Source organism: Mizuhopecten yessoensis, unplaced genomic scaffold (genome assembly GCF_002113885.1).
Source record: "Mizuhopecten yessoensis strain PY_sf001 unplaced genomic scaffold, ASM211388v2 scaffold10937, whole genome shotgun sequence".
Lineage (NCBI taxonomy): Eukaryota > Metazoa > Mollusca > Bivalvia > Pectinida > Pectinidae > Mizuhopecten > Mizuhopecten yessoensis.
The window spans coordinates 455097-482978 of NW_018408796.1; the positions used below are offsets into that span (position 1 = coordinate 455097).

General features: G+C 37.1%; 2 protein-coding genes across 3 annotated transcripts in view; one reads left to right on the top strand and one right to left on the bottom strand.

Moving 5' to 3' along the window:
• LOC110463852 (RNA polymerase I-specific transcription initiation factor RRN3-like) overlaps positions 1-6947 on the bottom strand; it is a 19844-nt gene extending 12897 nt beyond the window's left edge. Inside the window, exons 1-8 of one of the 2 annotated variants that reach the window (XM_021518749.1) lie at positions 6852-6947; positions 5358-5457; positions 4873-4929; positions 4493-4582; positions 1880-2009; positions 1540-1669; positions 1007-1175; positions 409-480 (exon numbers count right to left, since the gene is read on the bottom strand). In XM_021518749.1, coding sequence (XP_021374424.1) covers positions 409-480; positions 1007-1175; positions 1540-1669; positions 1880-2009; positions 4493-4582; positions 4873-4929; positions 5358-5414 — 705 coding nt within the window. In that variant the 5' untranslated portion in view covers positions 5415-5457; positions 6852-6947. The remainder of the gene's footprint in view (positions 1-408; positions 481-1006; positions 1176-1539; positions 1670-1879; positions 2010-4492; positions 4583-4872; positions 4930-5357; positions 5458-6851) is intronic. The other variant, XM_021518750.1, reaches the window with a different exon arrangement.
• Positions 6948-7169: 222 nt separating this feature from the next.
• LOC110463850 (coilin-like) lies at positions 7170-25917 on the top strand. The gene is made up of 7 exons (XM_021518744.1): positions 7170-7414; positions 8728-10117; positions 13514-13678; positions 16458-16505; positions 19825-19894; positions 20587-20654; positions 23124-25917. The coding sequence occupies exons 1-7, from the start codon at positions 7176-7178 to the stop codon at positions 23175-23177; spliced, it is 2034 nt and encodes a 677-aa protein (XP_021374419.1). The 5' UTR covers positions 7170-7175; the 3' UTR covers positions 23178-25917.
• Positions 25918-27882: the final 1965 nt, after the last annotated feature.

Sequence of the window (27882 nt, forward strand, 5' to 3'; positions counted from 1 at the left end):
AGCTGTAAGTCTTTTTTTTGTGATCCCTAATTTTTGTACTCCTCGAGATTTATCCATAATATGAAGTTAAATGACTGTTGGACTTCTAGTATGAGAATGATACCGATAGTCTCAGCTACCAATAAAAGACAAAACGAATTACTTAATTCCAAATTTATATTACAGTACATGGTGTCAAGGATATCAAAGTGAGAGAAAAATAACTACATCTGCACCTCAACTTGTTACACAACTCTAAAGTCATCGTCCACCAAGTCAATGATCTCACAGTATGTGGCTGTATATAACATTGCTTTCACGTCAGACTTTGATATTATGTTTTGAGTTTGAATATTTAACATAAAAACAGACAAAAAAATCAGTATTGTATAATAATATATATCATATACTTGCTGCCGTATTAGTTACCATATCAAAGATGATGTCGTTATCTTCTGTATTTTCCTCGGCCTCTGCAATCTCATGTTTGGGTGACCGTACCTGCAGCGAAGAAAGTTTGTGTAGCCCATGATACGTACTATAGGGACAAACAGCGTAAATGTTCAATATCACAGATTTAAAGAGTGACTTTGTATAATAATTTGTCATTGATCTTAAACGTATGTATACAATAGCCTTGGTGAGTGGCTGTGTATGATATATTTTGAAAAAGGCATCCAATAACAATGAAAATTATATGATGGAACACTTGATATAGATTAAAGCCCATTCATATATAAAACAAAATAACTATTTTTAACACAGAATCAATGCAATACAATATACAATTCAAGTTATCACTAATTTTCATGACAATAAACATGACCAATACAACAAAGATACTCTTATCTCTGGTTAAACCTTACAAATGATGTACAAAAGTGGCCATGATGGTCAATGTGCAGTTCCTTTGAGAAAATGTTATATATATTTATGGATTTCTCTTCTCATAAAGCTTTTTGTCTCATGATTCATGATTTCTGAAATGATATTTTTGTAGAACGAATTCCTCCAACTTGATACTCACATCTAGTTTCAGCATTCGGTCCACGATAAGTTCTAATATGGCCTGTCGCTGATTGGGCATGTAATGGGTGATCTGAAGTAGATTCTTGACATAGCACTCCTGTAGGTATGTGTCCTTGGTCATGTAAGGGAAGTAATCACTAAGGAGAGGCATCAGGACCATTGGGCTCCTACAGTGAGTAACAACACTGGTTTAGTATCACATTTTACAGACCTCCGATACATGTAAGGTGTGTGCATGGGTCAGATGTCCATGTAAGGTAGAGGTATGGATTAGACATTGATGTCTGTTGGGAATAGGAATCACACGTCAATGTTTGATAAGTCTATGGGGTATAAGATCGATTACTTATAGTGATGAGTTTACACATGTTGATTGAAAGTGTGTTGAGATGACAAGATGTTTATCAAATATTTTACTAATTCTGTCATTAGGATCTTTGGCTTTATAAGAACTGAAAATTAATCAAAGCCAGTAACTATTGAAATGTGTTTGTTTTGTAAAGCTTTACGTATAGTTCAGCCTGAACTTACATTGGTACAATGTCAGAGATGGCTTTTATCACCAAGTGTACATTGATAAAGCTTGTCTCATGTTCCTGAAGCTGTTGACTGTCCAAAACTACACTCTCCGATAGTGAATTCTTGGAACTCTCTGGAATTTCTAAAAAAATAATTGAAGAAAACCCCATTAACAATGTTGTATGACGAGTGGTAAGAAGTAATCTATAGAACTGATATTGAATGATTTTAAATTATTTTCATAAATTTGATAGAATCAAAACTTTACCTGGCATTTTAATTATTTAATTATATCATTCTAATTATATTCATTAGTATTTTGCACATTTTTCTGATGTATTTTGTCACTTACTTGGCAGAAAGTGTTTGACAAGCATGCGTAGACCTGCACGCAGATAGTATGTGTGTGCAGACACTAGGTTGTGTAAAAGGGTCTGATATTCCAGAACCACAGCAGGCTCCCTCCTCGTCCAATCTACTTTCTATAATAACATAAGTGCCATTAGCTTAATGATTCCATTACATATATTTCTCTAATCCAACTAGGGGTCTAGGGACACGACAAACAATTAAAATAAAATACAATAGCTCTCTGGTGCCACCGTGCTTATTATTAGAATAAAATTTAGCTTAAGAAATTAAATCTTAGGTCATTTAAATATCACTTTTTAATATTCTGCATTCAGAGAAGTTTATGATAAAAAAATAATACATGTTTAATCCCATCCCCCTCCCGTTGAAAATTCTTGTTCATATTGATTTATTTGGTGATGAATTTTCACATATAAGCAATTAATGTATTTTAATTTTTAAATTATTGAACATTTTACACTGATACATTGTATATACATCTTGTATTTTACAAAACTGTATGAAAAAATTAAATATATGAATAATTATTTATAGATGTGCCATGGATTTTGTCAAACAAGAGGCCCAGAGGGCACCTGAATATGTTTAAAATAATTGGTATGAAGTAAAGATATAGCACTCCATGGAAGGTGCTGTATTTCAGAAAGATCCATCCAGTACTTGCATTGAGATATAGCCAGAACAAACTTCAAACAGCCCCACCCCTATGCCCCTAGGGGGGGTCATACCCACCGTTTATACAAAATTGAGTCCCCTTGGTCCAAGGATGTTCCAGACTAAATAAGGATACAAGAGGCCCAGAGGGCCTGTATCGCTCACCTGGATATATCTAAGCAATCATGGCAAAATATTCTCCAAATGAGATCCAAGGGAATATGCCAGACCCCAATCCCAATTCTTGTAGTATGTCTGTATTAGATTTGTCATGCCCAGCAATTTAATGTATGGTTATGGGATGGGGATCTTAACTGTTTCCAAGCTGTGACTCATAAACTAGATCCCTAGGGTTGTGGCCAGACCCCAGGATCAATTATAATATCATGACTGCATTCGTCTCTTTATGCCGAACAATTGGTTATATAGTTTTAGGGTGGGGATCTTAATTATTTTGAAGTTATGACCCAGGGGTTAAGTCTCCAAGGGTGGGGCAGACCCCAAGGCCATCCTGGATGCAGATGTGCATTCATCTCTTTGTACTCAGCAATTGCATATATGCATGGTTATAGGGTGGGGATATCAACTGTTTCCAAGCTGTGACTAAGAAACTAGGTCCCTAGGGGTTCGGTCAGACCCCAGGGTCTATTCTAATACCATGACTACTTTTGTCTCTTTATGCCAAGCATTTGTATATATAGTTCTGGGGTGAGGATCTCAACCGTTTCAAAGTTATGACCCAGGGACTATGTCTTAAAGGGTGGGGCCAGACCCTAGGCCATCCTGGGAGCAAATGTGCATGCTTCTCTTTATACTCAACAATTGTATATATGGTTATACCATGATGATCTCAACCATTTCCAAGTAATAAACTTTTTTTGGCCCCACCCCTTTGCACAGGAGGGTCAGCCCCACAATTTGTACAATTTTGAATCCCTGCCTCCCATGAATGCTTCTGACAAAATATGATCGATATCCATGGCATAATTCTACAAAAGTCTTTTTTAGCAATATAGCCAAATTGACCCCTTTTGGCCCCGCCCCTCAGCCCTCTAGGGGGTCAGCTCAACCATTTGTACAATTTGGATCTCCACTACCGAGAGATGCTTCCAGTCAAATATGGTGGATATCCATCTCTTAGTTCCAGAGAAGAAGTGGCTTAAATCAATATAGCCCAATTGCCCCTGACCTTCTGCCCATTGGGAGACCACACCCACTGCTTATACAAAATTGAGTCCCCTTGGCCCAAGGATGCTCCAGACTAAATCCCTTAATCCCTATGGTAGAAGAAGGATTTTATAGGTTTTACCTCTGTTTCCCCTATTGGGCCTGCCTCTCTGCCCTCAGGCCCCTGGGGGGGGGGCCAGACCTATGTTTTATACAAAATTGGTTCCCCTTCACCCAAGAATGCTTCAGACCAAATCCTTTCATTCCTACAGAAGAAGAAGGATTTTAAAGAATTTCCCCTATTGGGCCTGCCCCTCAGGCCCATGTGGGGCCAGACCCTTCAGACCAACAAAATTGGTTCCCCTTCACCCAAGGATGCTTCAGATGAAATATGGAACAAATCCTTTCATTCCTACAGAAGAAGAAGGATTTTAAAGAATTTGCTATATTTCCCCTTCAGCCCACAGGGAGGCCAGACACACCATTTATCCAAAATGTGTTCCCCTTCCCCCAAGGATGCTTCTGACCAAATTTGGTCAAAATCTGCCAAGTTGTTCATGACTAGTAGCGTTTTAAAGGAAAAGTTGACAAACGGACGAAGGACGCTGCGGTATGGCGTAAAGCTTCGGATCAGGTGAACTAATAAGTGTTTTTGGACACTAACACACCCACAGAATTTTCACTGGGGGGTGGGGTCATAACCCACATTGGGAACTTCACAGGTTGGCAAATATGAGTAACGTTAAATGTTTATCGGCTCAAAAATCCTTACCAACAGAACTCCAACAAGGATTTCATAGTCCTTATCCAGGAATGTGATACAATCCCTCAAAGACTGAATATACACCTTTAGCTGTGCAGACTTGAAATAAAAAAAATAAAACATAATTATATATATCATTCTTAAGCTAGTTGGCCACATAAGGAAACGTGAAAAAAATTAAACAGTAATACAGTATAATTTCAAATAATTTCTGAAGACAGCTTTTATATATATCATCTTAATTTACTGGATGCATCACTTTTTCAAAATGAAAAAACAAAAAAAGCATCACATTAGAAATTTCATATTACATAAAACCCTTTGATATTCTGTGTAACAATAAAACTGATAGAGAGGACAAATAACATAATCTTTGATATGTTACTTACCGAAATATTAGGACTTCCTAATCTGCTCAAGAAGACATCATATTCTTGTCTTAAACCCTGAAAAAGATCAGTCATCATTACAATTTTATCTGATGTACACATCCAAGTTTTAGTGATAATGACAATGTTTAGTTATTTTGTAATGTAGAACCTTGGTACAGAGTCCGACTCTTGTCTGTCTACTGTTGTAAAGAGTCCGACTCTTGTCTGTCTACTGTTGTACAGAGTCCGACTCTTGTCTGTCTACTGTTGTACAGAGTCCGACTCTTGTCTGTCTACTGTTGACTAAACAAAAGTTCGACCACTGCCTGTCATAAGATACATCTGAAAAGATGACTTTTTTGGACATGTTGATAGCTGAACCCTCCTTTATTAAAACTGCTGATAAGCCTCCCCTCTCACCCATCCCTGAACTAACTTCTTGGATGAATTAGATTTAACTCCAGTGCAACAGTTAAAAAGGTAAGTTATAGATATTTCCTCACCTTTTTGTAGTTTTTCAATATCTTTTGTACTTGTGGTATTTGAACCTCCGAAGACATGATTAGTTACATCTCAATCACATGAAGGATATTTTAACAGCCGCTGAAAAAAAAGCTTTATTAATTATAGCAAACAAGTAAAGGCCATCAATATAAATGAGGTTGATTAAAAGAAAATGAAGAAAAATCAATATCACTTGTACTCTAAGCAACTGCCATCATGTTTAAAAAGAAAAATGATAATCCTTTTTTTTTTTTTACTGCAAACTATCTATTTCACACAAACCAAATAGGCATCTTCCTGTGCTTATAGGGAATCTGGTACAGGGTTAACACAGCCAAAAGTACAGATCAATTGTTTTTGCACTTATTTCAGGAGCGACTTAAGATATTAAACAAATAAGAAACCTAAGATCAATGTGTTGATGGTCAAGCACTTAGTATATCTATATATGTAGCGGAACTTGACTTGGTCTATCATCAGCGACCAGATTGCTCAATTGGTAGAGCGCCTGTCCAGAGTTTGGAGGGTCCAGAGTTTGAACCCTGGTCTGGCTGTGAATTTGTTTATCTCCTGTTACAGTGGTGCCTGTGACCAACCCTTGTTTCAAGCATTAGGTATAAGCTTTTCAAAAGGATACCCGAACCTTTGGTTGTGAATGTTTGTGTCTTCGTCGGCGAACACTAAGAAAAAGGAGGGAGGAATGTAGCGGAACTGGACTGGGTCGATTGTCTGCAACCAGGTATCTCAATTGGTAGAGAGTCTGCCTAGAGTTTGGAGGGTCCTGGATTTGAACCCCTGTCTGGACGTGCAATTCCACCTCATGTTTACATAGAGAGAGAGATTGTCCGAGTCCAGTCATATTATGCTAGTCCAAAACAACTGACTATCTCCTCTTCTCCGTCCGATTAAAAAAATGATTTTCATGTATGCAGTTTTCATTGAGTGATAAACTTTTACGACCATTTAATTGTATATAAGCTTTTTTGGCGTTACATGGACATTTAAAGGTAAGAATATTTACCAAAACAAAACTTTTTTTATTTACGTGCGTTGCAACGCTATTTATTTGGATATCATTATCAAAAGTATATTATATCAACTAACACTAGTTTGGAGGAGAAATTTAATCAGAACTCCCTTTAACTCTAAAATATTTGAACTATGTATACTTTTCTGATGATATTGATCGTGTATTCCCCCAATATTGGCTAAAATACCAGTGTCCAATTTAGGGTACAGTAACACCTGCTCAAGGGCCTACATGACCCTGATAGTATTTCACATTCTATTCATAAAACCACGTGCCATAAATACCAATTTGTAGAAGAAATAAAAAGTGGATGGTATCTTTTTATGAAAAACATCAGGTTAGGGGTTGTGAATAAGAGATTACAGATAGCCTAACGTTATAGTCGGCCAGTGGTTACAAGTGCATGTGTTAAGCGTACATACAAACTGTATTTGCCTACTGACCTATACAAACCCCAACTCACCATAAGCATTACTTTTTCTGACAAATAGAAGTGCTTCAAATAGTATATCTATTCAAAATGATGCCAGCTGACATGTGGCTTGCACAACATTGCTAAGGGAAATAACCCTACTAGACCGGAAATGATAAATAAAATTACTTATCCATAGTCTTTGTGTCTAAAATGATAACAGAAATGAAAATGGTGTGGTACACAATTTCTTTTTAAATTTTACCTTATATTTTCGTAAATTTTAGATTAATTCAAAAATAAGGGGAAAAGACTGGTCGTAACTTTAATATTTTGGAACTCTTCTGTATTAGACACTTTCTTCCAATTTCCAATATGTCAGCCACCATGGAAAAACACGTTCGCATACGCGTTTTCTTCGAAAATGCACACAAGGACCCAACATGGCTATTAGTTAATAATGAATCTATGTATACCATCAAAGATTTAGAAAATGAGATCAGACAGAGATATTTTGGAAACACTACCCCATTAGTGATGTCACTAGATGGTTGCGTTTTACCAAAATCGGAAAGAACAGTTATTTTGCGGGATAATGACCGCGTGGTTGTCAGGTACAATTTATTTTTCAGTCAACATAAAATGTTGAATTAATAGAAAATTGAAGGTGTCTTAAATGAATGTGATAAGTATCAAATTGTTGGGCACCGTTATAAACATCAGTTTTGATGTCCAAGGGTTCAGCGAGCCCTGCTAGACTTGAGGACACAAAGTCAGGTCCAGTACACACTGCCGATTGAGCTATACTGTATAGCTATAAAGACCTATAAAGCTATATTCACCTATAAATTATAGCTGTATTGAGCTATAATTTCTCACATTTCAATTTTCATTAAATCATAGCAAAGTCGCATAAAACGATAAGGTTTATGGTATTGTTGACTACAAAAAGTATAATGTTTTAAAAAGAATACTTATATTTAATGTCTTTTGTTATCAACCTAATGATAAAATCTTCTTTTAAAAGCCACTTTGTTTTGTTTTCCTTCAAAAAGAAAATCACATGAAAATAGCTCCAAAGACCTATTTCAGATACGTCGATAGAGCTATTATAGGTCTTTACAGCTATATAGCTCAATCGGCAGAGTGTACTGGACCTAAATGCTATCGTAATATCTCCCAAATTGTAAAATGTTTTGTGGACCATTTTTTAAGCATAACCAATGATATATATCTACTAAGATGTTAGTACTGACAGGTGAAACAATTAAGTAAATCCTTCTATAAAGCTAAATATATAACCATTGACTTGTCATGATCAATACTGATGTAACAGGAGAGAGAATAGTGTGCTTCCACCGGGGATTGAACCCTCGATCTCCGGGTTCCTAGCACCTCTACCTCTGAGCTAAAGGTAAATTCCCTCTAACTCAAAGCTAGAAGGGGACCTTAATCATATGTACAATTAAAACCTGCCACACTACTCCCCCCTTTTTAAATGTGTTCGCCCTGGAACACCACAACCCAGGTTCTAACTCCCTGTCACCACAGGGAGGGCCACCAACCCTTGATCTCCAGGTTCCTAGTCAGACGCTTTACCACTGGGAAATTCCCTCAAGCCCATAGCTAGAAGGCAGCCTTAATTCTATGTCCAATTAAAACCTACTACACTGAAAACAGCATAACATGTAGAAATTGTTTTTTTTACCATTGTTCCTGTATGTGCTTTAATGAACTAAAAAAAATAAATGAAGCCACAATTAAAACCTACTTCTTAATTTTTTTTATTCTGTATTTCACTTCTTTTAAATTACATATTTTATATACCATTGAGTATAACATTGGAGCATACTAGAAGATTGCGGGCATACATTCCTCAAACATATGCATGTGTTCTATATTGTAATTGAAATTGTCTTACTTGTAGTGAAAGTAGCCATAAGGAAAGCCCATCATGTCTGTCTCTAACAACTCAGAGGAAAAGGACTGTATCTGCAGATTTAGATAACTACCATGAAACAGAAGAAAATAAACTTACTCCCAGCACCCAAGACAAATCTAAAAAGATAAGCAAGAAGGAAAGCCTACCAGGTACAGTCAGGAAGGAAAAGAAAAGGGCCGAATCAGCTGATTTATATAGCAAAGATGAAATGGAGGAAATTGAGCTTACTGCCAGCACACAAGACAAAATTAAAAATAGAAAAAAGAAAAGAAAATTTGATAAATGTGAGAAAACAGCTTACAAATGTAAACTGAAGAAAACTCTGAGAAAACAGAAAAAGAAAAACATTCAAATTGATGAAACACAAGGAAGTCAGCTGTCAGTGAATACCTTGTTTTCAAAAAAGAATAAGAAAAATCCTAAAAAGAAGAAAAGAAAAACAGAAAGTCCTGTGTGGAATTTCAACAAAAAGAGCGAAATAGAATCATTAACTCCATTACAACAACAAAAACCTTCTATCTCTACAGTAATAACAAATACTGTGCCACTTAATTATTCTGTAGAAACTGAAGTCGGTGTTACAAAGTCAGTGCCTTCTGCTAACAAAAACAGACATGAATCATTAGGTAAGGGAATGGAAAAGGATGGAGTGTGGAAGGATGAGAAAATGCAGGAGGGTGATGAGGAGGAAAAAGGTGTAAAAAAGCGTAGGAGACGAAGAAAGAGACAACATAAAATAAACATGGAAGTAGAAGCAGGTGAACCAAACAACAAAAAGAAAAAGTATTCTGACAACAAAATACAGAAGCCATTTCATGCTAAACCATTCAAAACATCTATTGATATTTATGGTAGGAAGAACAACCATAAAGTGTTTGATGAGTCTGAGCCTGAGGAGGATACACTCCCTGCTCAAGAATCTTGGACTGTGAAGGAGGGCACAAAGACAGACGGCGGAGAGCAGATGAAATCATTACAAGAAGCAAAGCAAAAATTGTTAGAGAAAGTTGAACGAGAATACAAAAGTGTGACAGATAATTCAGACATACTTGATAGACATTTGCCAACTACCCAGCCTCTAAATGAGACTGTACAGGAACTGGCAACTAACAAAGCTCCATACCAGAATGTACAGGAACCATCTACTAAAAGACCTCCTCACAAGATTGTAAAACTTCAACAGCCTCTCATTGGGGAAGAACAGGATGACACTGGTATGTCAAGTGTACAGCTAAAGCTATCAGCACTGGCTAATGGTGTACCAGTGTACACCAGGCAAAGACAGAAAAGGTACTTCAATGCCTCCCAGGGGAAGGAGCTGTCCAAAGAGCTACAACTCAACACCAGTCTCACCAACAAGTCTATCATAATCACTGTGAGTATTCTGTGTATAAAAATAATAGTGGGTAACTGTAGGGTAGGTTTTTAGATTTTGTTTGTTTTTTATTCTTCCATCATTCAATGGGGGACTCTTCAAATTGCCTCTCATCTGTAGTCTTTCTGTAGTCTTCAGACAATTCTTGTTATCGCTACTTCTTAAGAAGTACTGTACACATTTTTATCAAACTTCATATTTAGTTACTGTTTTCACTTGATCCTTAGTTGTGCATGTTCATTTTGAAACTGAACAGAAGAACAGGGTGGCTGTCTGGCTGAAACCTTGGATTGTGACAGTTCAATTTGTTATTGCAATTTCTCAAGAAGTGCATGACAGACCTTTCTCAAATTCCATATGTAGGTTCCCCTTGCTCCTTACTTTTACCTTTAAATTTTTGAGACTGACCAGAAAACAAAATGGTCACCTAGCAGCCATCTTTCGTTTTTGAAAGTTTAACTTTGTTATAACTACCTATTATCAAGAACCTCCGACTAGATCTTCCCGAATTCAATATGTAGGTTCCCCTTTGTGTGTTATGTTTTGAGACTGATCAGACCAATAAGATGGTGGCCAAGTTGGATGTTTACACCTTTGGGCTGTTAATTTTTTTTTCTCAAGAAACACTTGACTTCTATTTCTCTCCATTTTTAGCTCACCTTGTCCAAAGGACCAGTGAGCTTATGCCATGGCGCGGCGTCCGTCGTCTGTCAACTTTTCCTAAAAATCGCTACTTGTTATGAACGACTAAGCAGATTTTGACAAAATTTGGTCAGAAGCATCCTTGGGGGAAGGGGAACAATTTTTTTTTATAAACCATGGGTCTGGCGCCCCTGGGGGCTGAGGGGCAGGGTTCAATAGGGGAAACATTGCAAATTCTTGAAAATTCTTCTTCTTCTGTAGGAATGAAAGGATTTGTTCCATATTTGGTCTGAAGCATCCTTGGGTGAAGGGAAACCAATTTTGTATCAACCGTTGGTCTGGTCCCCTGGGGCTGAGGGAGGGGGCCCTATAGGGGAAATATAGCATATTTTTTTTTAAATCCTTATTATTCTGTAGGAATGAAAGGATTTGTTCCATATTTGGTCTGAAGCATCCTTGGGTGAAGAGAAACCAATTTTGTATAAACCATGGGTCTGGCCCCCCAGGGGCAGGGCCCAATAGGGGAAACATAGCAAATTCTTTAAAATTCTTCTTCTTCTTCTGTAGGAATGAAAGGATTTGTTCCATATTTGATCTGCAGCATCTTTGGGTGAAGGGGAACCAATTTTGTATCAACCGTTGGTCTGGTCCCCCAGGGGCCTAAGGGGTGGGCCCAATAGGTAAAAAATATTGAAAATTCTTTAAAATCCTTCTTCTTCTGCAGGAATGTTCACACAAATTTACATGGTCATCAAACCACAGGACAGTTGGAATACAGTCTCAGAAAGTCTGGAAGCTTGTCTGACAGATATCATTATCTGGAAGAACGCCAACACGCTTAAGCTTAATCAGGAAAAGACGGAATTAATCGTCTTTTCCCCAAAGTGATAGCAAACAATGGCTCTCCAGCTCAAGGTTGGTGCCAGAACTATTGAGACTGTTCTAGCTGTTAAAAACCTAGAGGTATACTCTGATAGTTCACTAAACATGGAGAAACAAGTGAATGCTATTGCCAAATCCTGTTACTACCAGATCAGGAACATCGGCTGTATTCGGCAGTTTATAACTGCAGATGCATGCAAGATTTCAGTGCATTCACTTGTTACCTCTCGGTTCGATTATGGTAACGCCCTGCTCTGTGGTATATCCAACAAACTAACTAGTCGTCTGCAGAGGGTCCAGAACACTGCAGCACGGCTAGTTACTCGTACTCGAAAGAGAGAGCACATCACACTTGTGCTTTATTCGTTGCATTGGTTACCTGTACGATACAGGTCGCAATGCAAAATTCTGGTGTACACATACAAGGCACTGAATGGAACAGCTCCTCAGTACCTTCAGGAGCTTGTTACCCTGTATCAGCCGTCACGATCACTGCGGTCGGAGTCAGAATCTTTATTGTGTCCCAAAATCTCATACTGTGACCTACGAAAACTGATGCTTTGGGAGGGTTTTCGGCTACGTTGTGGAATAGCTTACCATCTGCTATTAGAGAGTCAAATACCCTGGACATCCAAACTCACCTCTTCACGTCTGCATTTTAGAATCCTTGCAAAGATGTCATGTAAATACCACCCTTTTATTTGTTCAATTATGTGCACATTGCTTGCTTAAATGTATAAAAGTGATTGTAAGCCTTTGTTTTTTGTTTTCACAATTATAAGGTGAAGGAAAACCAATTTTGTATAATAGTGGATCTGCCCCCCTAAGAGCATGAGGGGCGGGGCCTAATAGGGGAAATACAGCAAGTTCTTCAAAATCCTTCTTCGGTAGGAATGAAAGTATAACTTCCATACCTATCAGGGGAAATATAGAAAATTCTTATATTTAGTCTGAAGCATCCTTGGGTGAGTGGGAACCAATATTGTATAAACGGTGGGTGTGACCCCCCTGGGGGCAAAGGGGCAAGGCTGAATAGGGAAAATAGAGGTAAAACCTTTAAAATCCTTCTTCTACTGTAGGGATTAAAGGATTTTATCCTCATTTAGTCTGGAGCATCCTTGGGACAAGGGGACTCAATTTTGTGTAAACGGTGATTATGGACCCAATGGGGGCAGGTGAGTGATACAGGCCCTCTGGGCATCATGTTATAATTAGATTCCCCATGGTCCTAAGTTGTACATGTATAGGGGTAAAACGCTAGGCAGGAATCTTGGATTTTGACTTACATTTTGCTATTACTATTTCACAGAAAGTTCTTGAAAGATCTCTCTCAACTTTTCAAGTACATTTGTAGTTTCCTGTTAGTCAATGAATGTGTATGTTTAATCTTGAGACTGAAATGTAGATGGCTGCCAAGCTCTGGGATCCCTTTTTTTCAACCTTTTACAATATTCATGATAGCTAACTGTAATTCATAGAAAAAAGACTTATATTGAAAATGAAATAAGATTTACATCAATAAATTGATTTGAATCATCAAAGTCATTTGCAGCTGGACACATTTCATTGATATAATTCCTTTGCATGGTATAGTAGCTGTTGCTGTGGATTAATTCATAAACAATTGATGGCTAGATAATCTCTCATTTACACATCAGTCATTATATATTTACTTAAGTTTTATTCTGTCTTTTCCATAAATCCACCTTAAGGACTTTAAAGTAATTTTTCTTGAAAGAACTAAATGTAACAAAGTTGCATTTTTGAAGACATTAATTCTGAAAGATGAAGAGTTGTAGACAGAAATTGGAGGATGTTGTGATTTAGATTTGATAATGTTTTTCTGTGTTAACTTTGCATGTTTTCTGTCAGAATGACCAGCCCACTGCTGTACAGAAGCCAGTCCAGGAATCAGTCTGTCTAGACGAGCCAAGACCTGCTTTCTCAAAGCCAGTTATTCCATCTCCTGCACAAGACTACACAAAGTTCCCTCCGCTACAGGGCACACCACGGCAGGGCGACAAAATTGCTTACAAGGTAATCATTGGCATGTCCTGTAAATAAAGGTCCAGAAAAAAGGTAATCATATACATGTCCTGTAAATATAGGTCACCTACAAAGTAATCACACATATGTCCTGTAAATATAGGTTACCAACATTGTAATTACTCACATGTCCTGTAAATATAGGTCACCAACATTGTAATTACTCACATGTCTTGTGAATATAGGTCACCAACATTGTAATCACTCGCATATCCTGTAAATATAGGTCAACATCAAAGTAATCACTCACATGTCCTGTAAATATAGGTCAACAACAAAGTAATCACTCACATGTCCTGTAAATATAGGTCACCAACATTGTAATCACTCACATGTCCTGTAAATATAAGTCAACATCAAAGTAATCACTCACATGTCCTGTAAATATAGGTCATCAACAAAGTAATCACTCACATGTCCTGTGAATATAGGTCACCAACATTGTAATCACTCGCATATCCTGTAAATATAGGTCACCTACAAAGTAATCGAACACATGTCCTGTGAATATAGGTCACCTACAAAGTAATCACTCACATGTCCTGGAAATATAGGTCACCTACAAAGTAATCACACACATGTCCTGTAAATATACGTCACCTACAAAGTTATCACTCACATGTCCTGTGAATATAGGTCACCAACATTGTAATCGCTCGCATATCCTGTAAATATAGGTCACCTACAAAGTAATCACACACATGTCCTGTAAATATAGGTCACCAACATTGTAATTACTCACATGTCCTGTAAATATAGGTCACCAACATTGTAATCACTCACATGTCCTGTAAATATAAGTCAACATCAAAGTAATCACTCACATGTCCTGTAAATATAGGTCACCAACATTGTAATTACTCACATGTCCTGTAAATATAGGTCACCAACATTGTAATTACTCACATGTCCTGTAAATATAGGTCACCTACAAAGTAATCACTCACATGTCCTGGAAATATAGGTCACCTACAAAGTAATCACACACATGTCCTGTAAATATAGGTCACCAACATTGTAATCACTCACATGTCCTGTAAATATAAGTCAACATCAAAGTAATCACTCACATGTCCTGTAAATATAGGTCACCAACATTGTAATTACTCACATGTCCTGTAAATATACGTCACCTACAAAGTTATCACTCACATGTCCTGTGAATATAGGTCACCTACAAAGTAATCACTCACATGTCCTGTGAATATAGGTCACCTACAAATTAATCACCCCCATGGCCTGTAAATATAGGTCACCTACAAAGTAATCACTCACATGTCCTGTAACTATAGGTCACCTACAAAGTAATCACTCACATGTCCTGGGAATATAGGTCACCTACAAAGTAATCACACACATGTCCTGGGAATATAGGTTACCTACAAAGTAATCACACACATGTCCTGGAAATATAGGTCACCTACAAAGTAATCACACACATGTCCTGTAAATATAGGTCACCAACATTGTAATTACTCACATTTTCCCTAGATATAAGTCACTAACAAAGTAATTACTAACATGTCCTGTAAATATAGGTCACCAACATTGTAATTACTCACATGTTCCATATATATAAGTCACTAACAAAGTAATTACACACATGTCCTATAAATATAGGTCACCAACATTGTAATTACTCACATGTTCCATATATATAAGTCACTAACAAAATAATTACTCACATGTCCTGTAAATACAGGTCACCAACATTGTAATTACTCACATGCTCCTAGATATAAGTCACTAACAAGGTAATCAAACTCATGTCCTGTAAATCTAGGTCAACAACAAAGTAATTACTCACATGTCCTGTAAATACAGGTCACCAACATTGTAATTACTCACATTTTCCCTAGATATAAGTCACTAACAAAGTAATTACTCACATGACCTATAAATATAGGTCACCAACATTGTAATTACTCACATGTTCCATATATATAAGTCACTAACAAAATAATTACTCACATGTCCTGTAAATACAGGTCACCAACATTGTAATTACTCACATGCTCCCTAGATATAAGCCACTAACAAAGTAATTACTCACATGACCTATAAATATAGGTCACCAACATTGTAATTACTCACATGTTCCATATATATAAGTCACTAACAAAATAATTACTCACATGTCCTGTAAATACAGGTCACCAACATTGTAATTACTCACATGTTCCCTAGATATAAGTCACTAACAAAGTAATTACACACATGTCCTATAAATATAGGTCACCAACATTGTAATTACTCACATGTTCCATATATATAAGTCACTAACAAAATAATTACTCACATGTCCTGTAAATACAGGTCACCAACATTGTAATTACTCACATGTTCCATATATATAAGTCACTAACAAAGTAATTACTAACATGTCCTGTAAATATAGGTCACCAACATTGTAATTACTCACATGCTCCTAGATATAAGTCACTAACAAGGTAATCAAACTCATGTCCTGTAAATCTAGGTCAACAACAAAGTAATTACTCACATGTCCTATAAATATAGGTCACAATCATTGAAAATACCCACATGCTCCCTAGATATAAGTCACTAACAAAGCAATTACTCACATGTCCTATAAATATAGGTCACCAACATTGTAATTACTCACATGCTCCCTAGATATAAGTCACTAACAAGGTAATCAAACTCATGTCCTGTAAATATAGGTCAACAACAAAGTAATTACTCACATGTCCTGTAAATATAGGTCACCAATCTCATTTTCATAAATATTTTAATTTATTCTCTCCAGGTCTTGGAACTTTCTGACAGCTACACACCAGAGGTGTCTAACTACAAGGTATGTGTTACAAAGTCCCTATTATCTAATCTGCTATTTTGTTAAATCACCTGCTCCAAGGGCTAGTGAGCTGATGCCATGGTGCAGCGTCTGTCATCTGTCTGTCCATCAGCGTCCATCCGCCGGCATCTCAGCCTTCGTCTGTCAACTTTTCCTTTAAACGACTTCTTCTGAAGAATGGACAGGCCTAGAGTCAGGATATTTGGGTGATAGCTTCGTTGGTAAGAGCCCAACAAACTTTCAAGGTCACAGGGGTAAAAAATGTCAAATACTTATAATGACTTCTTATGAAGAACTGAATGGTATAGAATGGTAATATGTGTCTGGTAGCTTCGTTAGTAAGAGCCCAACAAAATTTGAGAACGAAAATGACCTTGATCTACTTTTAAGGTCACAGGGGTCAAAAGTGTCAAATACTTCAAATGACTTCTTCTGAAAAACTGAAAAGTATAGAATCTTAAATTGTGGCTGGTAGCCTCTTGGGATAGAGCCTAACAAAGTTTGGGAATGAAAATGACCTCAACTTACTTTCAAGGTCACAGGGGTCAAATATGTGTAACACTTATAAACAACTTCTGAAGAAGAACTGAAAGGTATAGAATCTTAATATTTGGCTGGTAGTTTTTTTGGATAGAGCCAGACAAAGTTTGAGAATGGAAATGACCTTGACCTACTATCAAGGTCACAGGGGTCAAACACTTTAAATGACTTCTTCTGAAGAACTGAAAGGTACAGAATCTTAATATTTGGCTGGTGGCTTCTTGGGATGGAGCCCAACAAAGTTTGAGAATGAAAATGACCTTGACCTACTATCAAGGTCACAGAGGTCAAATATGTCAAACACTTCAAACGACTTTTTTTGAATAATCGAAATGCATAGAATCGTATTATTTGGCTGTGTGCTTTTTGGGATTGAGCCCAACAATGTTTGCGAATGAAAATGACCTCAACCTACTTTCAAGGTCACAGGAGCCAAATACGTCAAACATTTCAAATGGCTTCTTCTGAATAATCTAAAGGCATAGAATTATAATATTTGGCTGGTAACTGTCAAAGATGGAGCCCACCAAAGTTTGCTATTGAAAATTACCTCAACCTACTTTTAAGGTCACAAACTGCAAACAGCATCTTTTGAAGAAGTGAAAGGCATGGAGTCGTGCTATTTGACAAGTAGCTTCCTTAGATGGAGCCCAACATAGTTTGCGATTGAAAAATACCTTAACCTACTTTATCCTAAAGCTTTATCTTAATCTAATTTGATATATTAGGCCCAACATGATATAATGTTGTAGAAACCATGCGCCTATCCCAATGGGGACAGGAGAATGGGACCCAATAAGGTAACAGTGTTGCTGAGAGACAGAGCCAATATTTGGAAATATTTGTAATACAGTATAATGTTTATTTAACATTTTGCTATGACTGCTTCAATATCCAGGTGTGCGATACAGGCCCTCTGAACCTCTTGCTACTATATAATTTCATGATTTATTATAATTTCTTAAGGATTTGTTATTCAACTGTGTATTGTAGGGTTTTCTCCTTTTGCCAACATTCTAAGACAATTTGGGCAGAAATGTGGTTAAAATATATGTTTCCCATTTAAACACATTGTACAATTACTTTATTTTCATGAATAATATTTTACAAATGCATTTCTATTTTTTTCTTGTAACATTTAAATGTTTTAATATTTTTTATTACAAAAACTGCATCCAAAACAGTTTTAGATCATAGTGCACGTGGATGCCCAGTTGCATGTGATGGGTGTATAATGTTCCATTCCTCCTGTGATGGGTGTATAATGTTCCATTTCTCCTGTGATGGGATTATAATGTTCCATTCCCCCTGTGATGGGATTATAATGTTCCATTCCTCCTGTGCTCTGGTTTACACATCCATTACTATGTACAATTACTATAATAGGTCAAAAAGAGCCTCACTTTGAAAAAACAATGTCGTTTACAGCAGTTTTGATCAAAAGTTATCTCAAGGTCCATTTACTGTCTGCATGACTCAATCCAAAAGAGAAGGAAGAAGAAGATAAAATATTAAACTTACATGAAATCAGGCAGTATATACAATGACTCCTATGGGATTGTTTTGTATACGACCGTCAAATTTGACGGTAGTATTATGGTATGGCGTTGTCCGTCCGTCTGTCTGGCGTAAACTTTGTTTGTACAGCAGTTCTCTCCTACATTTTTCGATCGATCTATTTGATACTTGGTATACATTATAATCATGATATCAAGTTGTGTCTCCCTTAAAAGAATTTTGATTCAACAATTTTTTCAAAAGTTATTGCCCTTTGTTCATTTCAGTATTTGAAAATTGGTATACATGATATGAAGTTGTGTCTCCCTTAAAAGAATTTTGATTCGACAATTTTTCCAAAAGATATTGCCCTTTGTTCATTTCAGTATTTGAATTTTGTCCGGAGATCTCCTCATACATTTTTCAACAGATCTCTTTGAAACTTGGTATATTTTAAAATCATGATATGAAGTTGTGTCTCCCTTAAAAGAATTTTGATTCCACGATTTTTGCAAAATTTATTGCTTTTGTTCATTAGATTTTTTGTCTGAAGATTTTCTCCTACAGTTTTTTATAGCATATCAGCTAACCACTCTTAGAATGATGCAGATCTTATTTCATTGTAAGAAAGTATATAACACTATATGGCATTCGACGGGCGTATTTTGTTCCGCCCCACAGTACTCTTTGGTTTTTTTTTTATTAAAGAGCACTCAGACTTGATACACAGATTAAATATCAAATGTGTGAATAATAATGTTAATTCCTGAAACAAAATGCACTCATGATACATGTATTTATTACATACTTACTAATAAATACGGGGGGTTTGTATATGCGATACGACACAATTGCTCTTACCCATATCAGCCCTCGCCGTATCACACCCCAAAACCTGTGTCAGCCCGCAAAACCCATATCACACCCCTTTTGGAAAAAAAAATGTTTTTCAATATTTCAAAAATAAAAATAAAGCATAAGATAGTAGTTTTTATTAGTAAGTATGTAATAAACAGAATAAAACATGCCTTTTTCCATATCACACCCAGTATCAACCCTCGACCAATATCAGCCCTCGGGCTGCTATTGCAGTCTCGGGGTGATACTGGGTGTGATATGGAAAAAGGCATGTATTATTCTCTATATATCATATGCCTGATTTTCCTGTCAGTAATGGTCACTGTTAGTTGGTTTATTATGAAGAAGTGTTGGTAGACACGAGTTGCCAATTTATAATTGAATTTAGCAATTGCTATTTTTTATTTTTATTTATTTGTTGTAGGAAGGTGTTGTCCTAAATTTCTATCATGATGCACAATTGGTAGAAATAGATACAAAACAAGGAGGATCAGGTAAATATATCCAACATGTTCTCATGGTGTTAACAAGGAGGATCAGGTAAATATATCCAACATGTTCTGATGGTGTAAACAAGGAGGATCATGTAAATATACCCAACATGTTCTGATGGTGTAAACAAGGAGGATCAGGTAAATATATCCAACATGTTCTCATGTTGTAAACAAGGGGTAAGTTAGAGTATATAAAACAAGTTAGCTCAATGTAAACAAACCATTTCATAGAATTCACATTCCCTGCATTTAGTACAATACTGTAGTTATGTTGATGCTTGAGGTTTGGTGTAGACATTGTTCAGACAGGACAAGGTATAGGACTGACAAGTGGGTTTTCTACGTGTACCCCAGTTTTTTACGACCCCTTATAAAGCTGTCATCAAGGTCAACAAGAGTGATTAATACAAATTGATAGAACTTATTTCATATTTGTTGTAATATATAATTATATATATATATACTACTTTTTTCTCTACATGTGATAAAGTCACAAACTCTGACAGCATTGGTACAACTAACGGTGTTTAAACATTTAAACAAAGAATTAAAAGCTAAAACATGTAATTAAGTTTATCAATAGCAGAACTGTGAAGGATGGCAAATGGGCAAATGTGTTATAAAGCTGAATAAAATACTCATTTCTCTGTAAAACATTCAATATCAAAGTTTTCATTAATACCTTACTACAGATTCCAGACCACAAGGGAAGTTTCATCTTGACTATAATGATGAAGATAACCACCACATAGAACCAAAGGTACTGTATAAGTGTAATAAATATATGTATTAAAAAATAATATTTGTATAGTTGTATTATGGTCATTACCTAGTGTATGATAGTGGTTTTGATGACCCTGTGTTATGGGGTTTTTATGACCCTGCGTAATGGTGGTTTCGAAGACTCTATGTTAAAGTGTTTTTGAGGTCCCTGTGTAAAAGTGTTTTGATGACCCTATGTTATGGTGATTTTGATGACCCTGTGTAATGGTGATTTGAGGACCCTGTGTTATGGGATTTACCCTGTGTATGATAGTGGTTTTGAGGACCCTTATGGTGATTTTGATGACCCTGTGTAATGGTGATTTGATGGCCCTGTGTAATGGTATTTACCCTGTGTAATGGTGATTTTGATGACCCTGTGTAATGGTGATTTGGGGACCCTGTGTTATGGTATTTACCCTGTGTATGATATTGGTTTTGATGACCCTGTGTAATGGTGATTTGAGGGCCCTGTGTTATGGTATTTAGCCTGTGTATGATAGTGGTTTTGATGACCGTGTGTATGATAGTGGTTTTGATGACCCTGTGTAATGGTGATTTGATGACCCTGTGTAATGGTATTTACCCTGTGTATGATAGTGGTTTTGATGACCCTGTGTATGATAGTGGTTTTGATGACCCTGTGTTATGGTGGTTTTGATGACCCTGCATAATGGTGGTTTCGAAGACTCTATGTTAAAGTGTTTTTGAGGTCCCTGTGTAAAAGTGTTTTGATGACCCTGTGTAATTGTGGTTTTGATGACCCTGTGTTATGGTATTTATCCTGTGTATGATAGTGGTTTTGATGACCCTGTGTAATGGTGGTTTTGATGACCCTGCGTAATGGTGGTTTCGAAGACTCTATGTTAAAGTGTTTTTGAGGTCCCTGTGTAAAAGTGTTTTGATGACCCTGTGTAAAAGTGTTTTGATGACCCTGTGTAATGGTGGTTTCGAAGACTCTATGTTAAAGTGTTTTTGAGGTCCCTGTGTAAAAGTGATTTGATGACCCTGTGTAAAAGTGTTTTGATGACCCTGTGTAAAAGTGTTTTGATGACCCTGTCTACTGGTGGTTTTGATGACCCTGTGTTATGGTATTTACCCTGTGTATGATAGTGGTTTTGATGACCCTGTGTACTGGTATTTACCCTGTGTATGATAGTGGTTTGATGACCCTGTGTAATGGTGGTTTGAGGACCCTGTGTTATGGTATTTACCCTGTGTATGATAGTGGTTTGAGGACCCTGTGTAATGGTATTTACCCTGTGTAATGGTGATTTTGATGACCCTGTGTAATGGTATTTACCCTGTGTAATGGTGGTTTGAGGACCCTGTGTAATGGTATTTACCCTGTGTATGATAGTGGTTTGAGGACCCTGTGTAATGGTGATTTTGATGACCCTGTGTAATGGTGATTTGAAGACCCTGTGTTATGGTATTTACCCGTGTATGATAGTGGTTTGAGGACCCTGTGTAATGGTATTTACCCTGTGTATGATAGTGGTTTGAGGTCCCTGTGTTATGGTATTTACCCGTGTATGATATTGGTTTGAGGACCCTGTGTAATGTTATTTACCCTGTGTATGATAGTGGTTTGAGGACCCTGTGTTATGGGATTTACCCTGGGTATGATAGTGGTATTGAGGACCCTATGTACTGGTGGTTTTTAAAACCTTATGTATGTTTGGGTTTTTGAGGACCTGGAATTATTGTTAGTACCCTGTGTATGATAGTGGTATTGAGGACCCTATGTACTGGTGGTTTTTAAAACCTTATGTATGTTTGGGTTTTTGAGGACCTGGAATTATTGTTATTACCCTGTGTATGATAGTGGTTTTGAGGACCCTGCATAATGGTGGTTGTGAAGACGCTGTGTACTGATGGTTTTGAGGACGCTGTGTATGACATTTGTTTTGAGGACCCCCCAAATTATGGTAGTTTTAAGGACCCTGTGTACTGATGGTTTTGAGGAACCCGTGTATTACCGTAATCTTTACTCTGTGTATGACAATTGTTTTGAGGACCCTGTGTTATGGTAGTTTTAAGGACCCAGTGTTTTTGTATTACCTAGTGTATGATAATAGTTTGAGAACTCCCCTGATATAGTGGTTTTGAAACCCGTGTTTCAGTGGTGGTTGCCTGGTTATGAAAATATGTTTGATGACCTTGTGTTAGGGTTTTTGTGCTGTGTATGATGGCGATATTTAAGACCACATGTCAGTGTATTATGGTCATTGAATGGGTATGATAGTTCTTAGGGTCTTCTGTGATGGTCGTTGTGTGGGAACACTGTGATGACAGGCAGCCCTTGCAAATGGTATGGCAGTGTCTGTTGAAATGAAGACAGTGCCTAGTAAATATAAAATGTGTACATAAAATTTCAATAGTGGGTTGTTCAGTCCAGGTAAAACAGGACCATTGATAAATAGTTTGTTAAGTCAATTTTGTACCTTTTGTTTTTATTTTTCAGCAATCATTGCCTTGGGGGTCATTATTGGAAACAAGATTACTTGACATTGTGTAGAACACAAGATGATGAGCCAGGCTATGTTGATATAGTCGGTAACTTGTACGGCGTTATAAGACAGAACACAAGATGGTGAGGCAGGCTGTGTTGTTATCTGTTGTACAGCCTGTTATAGACAGAACACAAGATAGTGAGCCAGGCTGTGTTGATACGTAATGTACAGTGTGTTATAGACAGAACACAAGATAGTGAGCCTGGCTGTGTTGATACGTAATGTACAGTGTGTTATGGACAGAACACAAGATAGTGAGCCAGGCTGTGTTGATACGTAATGTACATTGTGTTATAGACAGAACACAAGATAGTGAGCCAGGCTGTGTTGATACTAAATGTACAGTGTGTTATAGACAGAACACAAGATAGGGAGCCAGGCTATCTTGAGACCTGTTGTACAGTGTGTTATAGACAGAACACAAGATGATGAGCCAGGCTGTGTTGATACCTATTGTACAGTGTATAATGGACAGAACACAAAATAGTGATCCAGACTGTATTGAGACCTGTTGTACAGTGTGTTATAGACAGAACACAAGATAGTGAGCCTGGCAGTGTTGAGACCTGTTGTACAGTGTGTAATGGACAGAACACAAGATGGTGAGCCTGGCTATGTTGTTACCTGCTGTACAGTGTGTAATGGATGAACTCAAAATGGTTAACCAGGCTATGTTGAGACTTATTGTACAGTGTTATAGGCACAGGATTGTGACAGAAAGATGTGGTGCTTGTTATTCCAGCCTCAACCATTTTACTAGAATTTTGATTCAAATGTATTGATCAATTCTCATGTATTATCATTTGATTACTGCACACATTTGCAATAAGTGCATCTGCATGCAATAGGTAGACACTGTTCCAGTAAACAATGTGAATAAAGATATTGGATAAAAATGGTCATAAAAGTTCATACATTTAATCATAAATTCCCCTGGTATGCATTACTTTGTACTTATAGGGTGAGATTATGTGGTGGTGGTGTTGTGTCCGTTGTTCATTCATCACCTGTTGTCAGCCCCTCGTGGGGGCTGAGGAGCCCAGTAATAGGGGAGTCAGATTAGCTGATTTGCTTTAAAGGACATTTTCTTCCCAAACTAATGAGCAGAACTGAAATTGAACCAAATCTTACTGCTATCATCGTGAGGTCACAGGAACCAAATTTATACAAATACAGGGGCTAAGGAGATTGGTCAAATAGGCAGATTTGCTTTAAATGACATCTTCAAACTATAGGGCAGATTTGCCAGATTTCAACCAAGTGATAGCATGCTTAGCCCATGGGGATCAAAGGTTACACAAATATAACCCTCCTGGGGGCTGAAGTGCTAGGTAAAAAGATGTCAAATTGGCAGATTTGCTTTAAATGACATCTTCCAAACTACTAAGCAGAATTCAACCAAATTTTGGTTCTAGCATCCCAAGGCTTTGTGGATAAAAATTAATATGAACGAAAGGGTTGACCATTTCTCGGCACTGAGGAGCAGGGTCCAAGGTGTCATATTGGCCCAGGGGGGACTACATGTTTGCACTCCATCCGTCCTTCCGTCTGATCTGGTGTACAAGGACATCTTGGGATGGCAAAGTCCAAGAAGTAGGTCACTATGGCCTCACTGTATGCTTCCTGACATAAGTGACACCTGTAGAAATCATTACAGGTGTGTGTGGGGGGGGACTATGGATTTTCTTATTTTAAATGCCATCTACTTCCAAGCTACATTGCAGATAAGTGGTTGAACCTTCAGGCCCAAGTTGCTCAACTGTTGATAGACTTTTAACCAGAGGTCTAACCACTCTTTGAGCAACTGGGGCCAGGTTGCCGCGGGGCAGAATAAAAGGGTTCAAACTTGCTCATTTACTAAAACATATACATGTACTAATACTGCATACTAAAATTCATACTGTACTATGGCTGTGATGTATTTTTTCAATGATAAGGTTTACTTCTGAACTAAGAATCCTCTCCATACTCAACAATTCTGCCGAAATTGTACACGAATACAAATATTTCCTGATGCAGTTTTTAGCAGAATTGAACAAATTATAACACAAAAATATGAACACTTCAAATCTGAATCAATATAAATGTATATCCATGAATCTTGAAAAGTTGTTCATAATGTTTAGGTAGCTACTGGTTTATTATCATTTGGCGCGTACCATAACCTCATAAGCATTTCCTACCTGATGAGCTAAAATTGTGAAGATGAACCTGGTAGTAGTACCCTACTGTATATGTACCTTTACATAAATGATTCAATAAAAAAATACAAAAGGTATCGGTATTCAATAATTTATTACATAATTTACGGGCTATAAAACATTGGCAGTCAAGAACTTATCTAAAGAATGTGTTATACATGAATACAGAGGACTGTTATAATGTTCAGTATACAGGTAGCTTCATAACTGGAAAACAGAACAAATTATTTCAAACTTCATGACATATTTCACACTTCATGAAATGTAAAAGTCCATAAAAGCAAATATTATTTTCAGACAATACCTTAAATTCTTAGCCAAAAATGTTTTGTTCACTTTCAATAAATTTGTGAAACATGCCAAGAACAAGGACTGGTGACATATATCTGTCAACATATATAATGGACAGACATCCAACAACTAGGCTCTGAGGTAAATAATGTGCTTCCATATCACTCCTGCTTTTAATTTAGCAGAGAACATTATCACTTCAACAATCAAACTGAATTGTTTCTCTGACATGATATTAGATTACAAGTCAGAATCCAAACTTTACCTAGTTAATGAATTGCAAAAATATCAATTACATTCAACCCAATCTCAAATTCCACCATGTAATGTTGCAAAACATTCATTGTATTTTCATTGAACACATGAAATGATCACCAATTAAAATTTGAGTTTTATGTATGATCAAACTGGCAAAGATTGAAACTGTTATAGTATTACCCCAATCATTTGACACTATACAATTGTATATTAACATTGAATTTTATGATGATGTTCTGTTGTCCCAACACATTTTTCACTATACAAAGACATTTAGTTATATTTGATCGATACTTTATGTTTAAATTTCAAAGTTTCTGAAATATATATAAGAGGCCCACATGTAAGCTAAGCATACTTATTTCCAGATTAGATCATCTTAACCACTGAACAGTGAGGGTTAATTTTGAAGTCGCAGGTTAGTCAAGCTTATTTCTTTACGCAAAAAAAAGCTGTCATAATTCTAGGTTTTTCATTTCTTGAGAAGCCATTTGAAGGAAATAATTATTGGAGAATGCTACACCATACTAAAAACTCATGGGCACTTAGTGCCAGCCGAGCTAATATTTGGAATAAGTGCAAACTGTATGACTAAACCACATTAAAAATATGGAACATGAAATGAAAACAAATGACATAGAAATCATGAAAGGTCAATCTTAATGATACAGGAGGAATAAGGATTATTCACTGGAGCACCGATATACATTTTCAATACTTTAAAAAGATGTAGCATTTATCATGTAGGATTCATCCACCGAGACATCTACCAACCAGAACCGTCAAGATGTTGGACTCCTCCGCCTCTTCGTGTGTTATTTTAATACATTAGTTAAGATCTGGAAGTGACATGTCAATACATTAAATAACACACAGAACTCCAGCACACTACAGACACGGCAATCTTTGTGTATTATTGCAACGGCATAGCACATCATGCAGTCACTGTTGAAATGCATTATTAAACATTAATTTTTTCCTAAAAACTCTCTAAAATGTTTATCATCTTATCATGAAAGGCGATAATAATCAAATTGAAGTTTGTGACTAAACAAGAGCCCAGAGGGCCTGTATCACTCACCTGATTATCTAAGCAATCATGGCAAAATATTCTCCAAATGAGATCCAAGGAAATAAGCCAGACCCCAAGGCCAATCCTTGTAGCACATCTGTATTAGATTTGTCATGCCCAGCAATTTAATGTATGGTTATGGGGTGGGGATCTCAACTGCCTCCAAGCTGTGACTCAGAAACTAGGTCCCTATGGTTGTGGCCAGACTCTAGGATCAATTCTGATATCATGACTGCATTCCTCTCTTTATGCCCAACAATTGTATATATAGTTTTGGGGTGGGGATCTTAACCATTTCAAAGTTATGACCCAGGGGTTAAGTCTCCAAGGGTGGGGCATACCCCAAGGACATCCTGGAAGCCTATGTGCATTCATCTCTTTATACTCAGCAATTGTATATATGGTTATAAGGTGGGGATCTCAACTGTTTCCAAGCTGTGACTAAGAAACTAGGTCCCTAGGGGGTTTGGTCAGACCCCAGAGTCTATTCTAATATCATGACTACATTTGCATATATTGTATACATGTATATAGTTTTGGGGTAGGAATCTGAACCATTTCAAAGTTATAACCCAGGGACTATGTCTCAAAGGGTGGGGCCATCCTGGAAGCAAATGTGCGTTCTTCTCTTTTACTCATCCATTGTATATATGGTTATACGATGGGGATCTCAACCATTTCCCAGTAATAAACTGGTTGGACCCCACCCCTTAGCCAGGGGGTTAGCCCCACCATTTGAACAATTTTGAATCCCTGCCTCCCATGAATGCTTCCGACCAAATATGATTGACATCCATGGCATAGTTCTACAGAAGAAGTCGTTGATAGCAATATAGCCAAATTGCCACCTTTTGACCCCGCCCCTAAGCCCCCTGGGGGGTCAGCCCC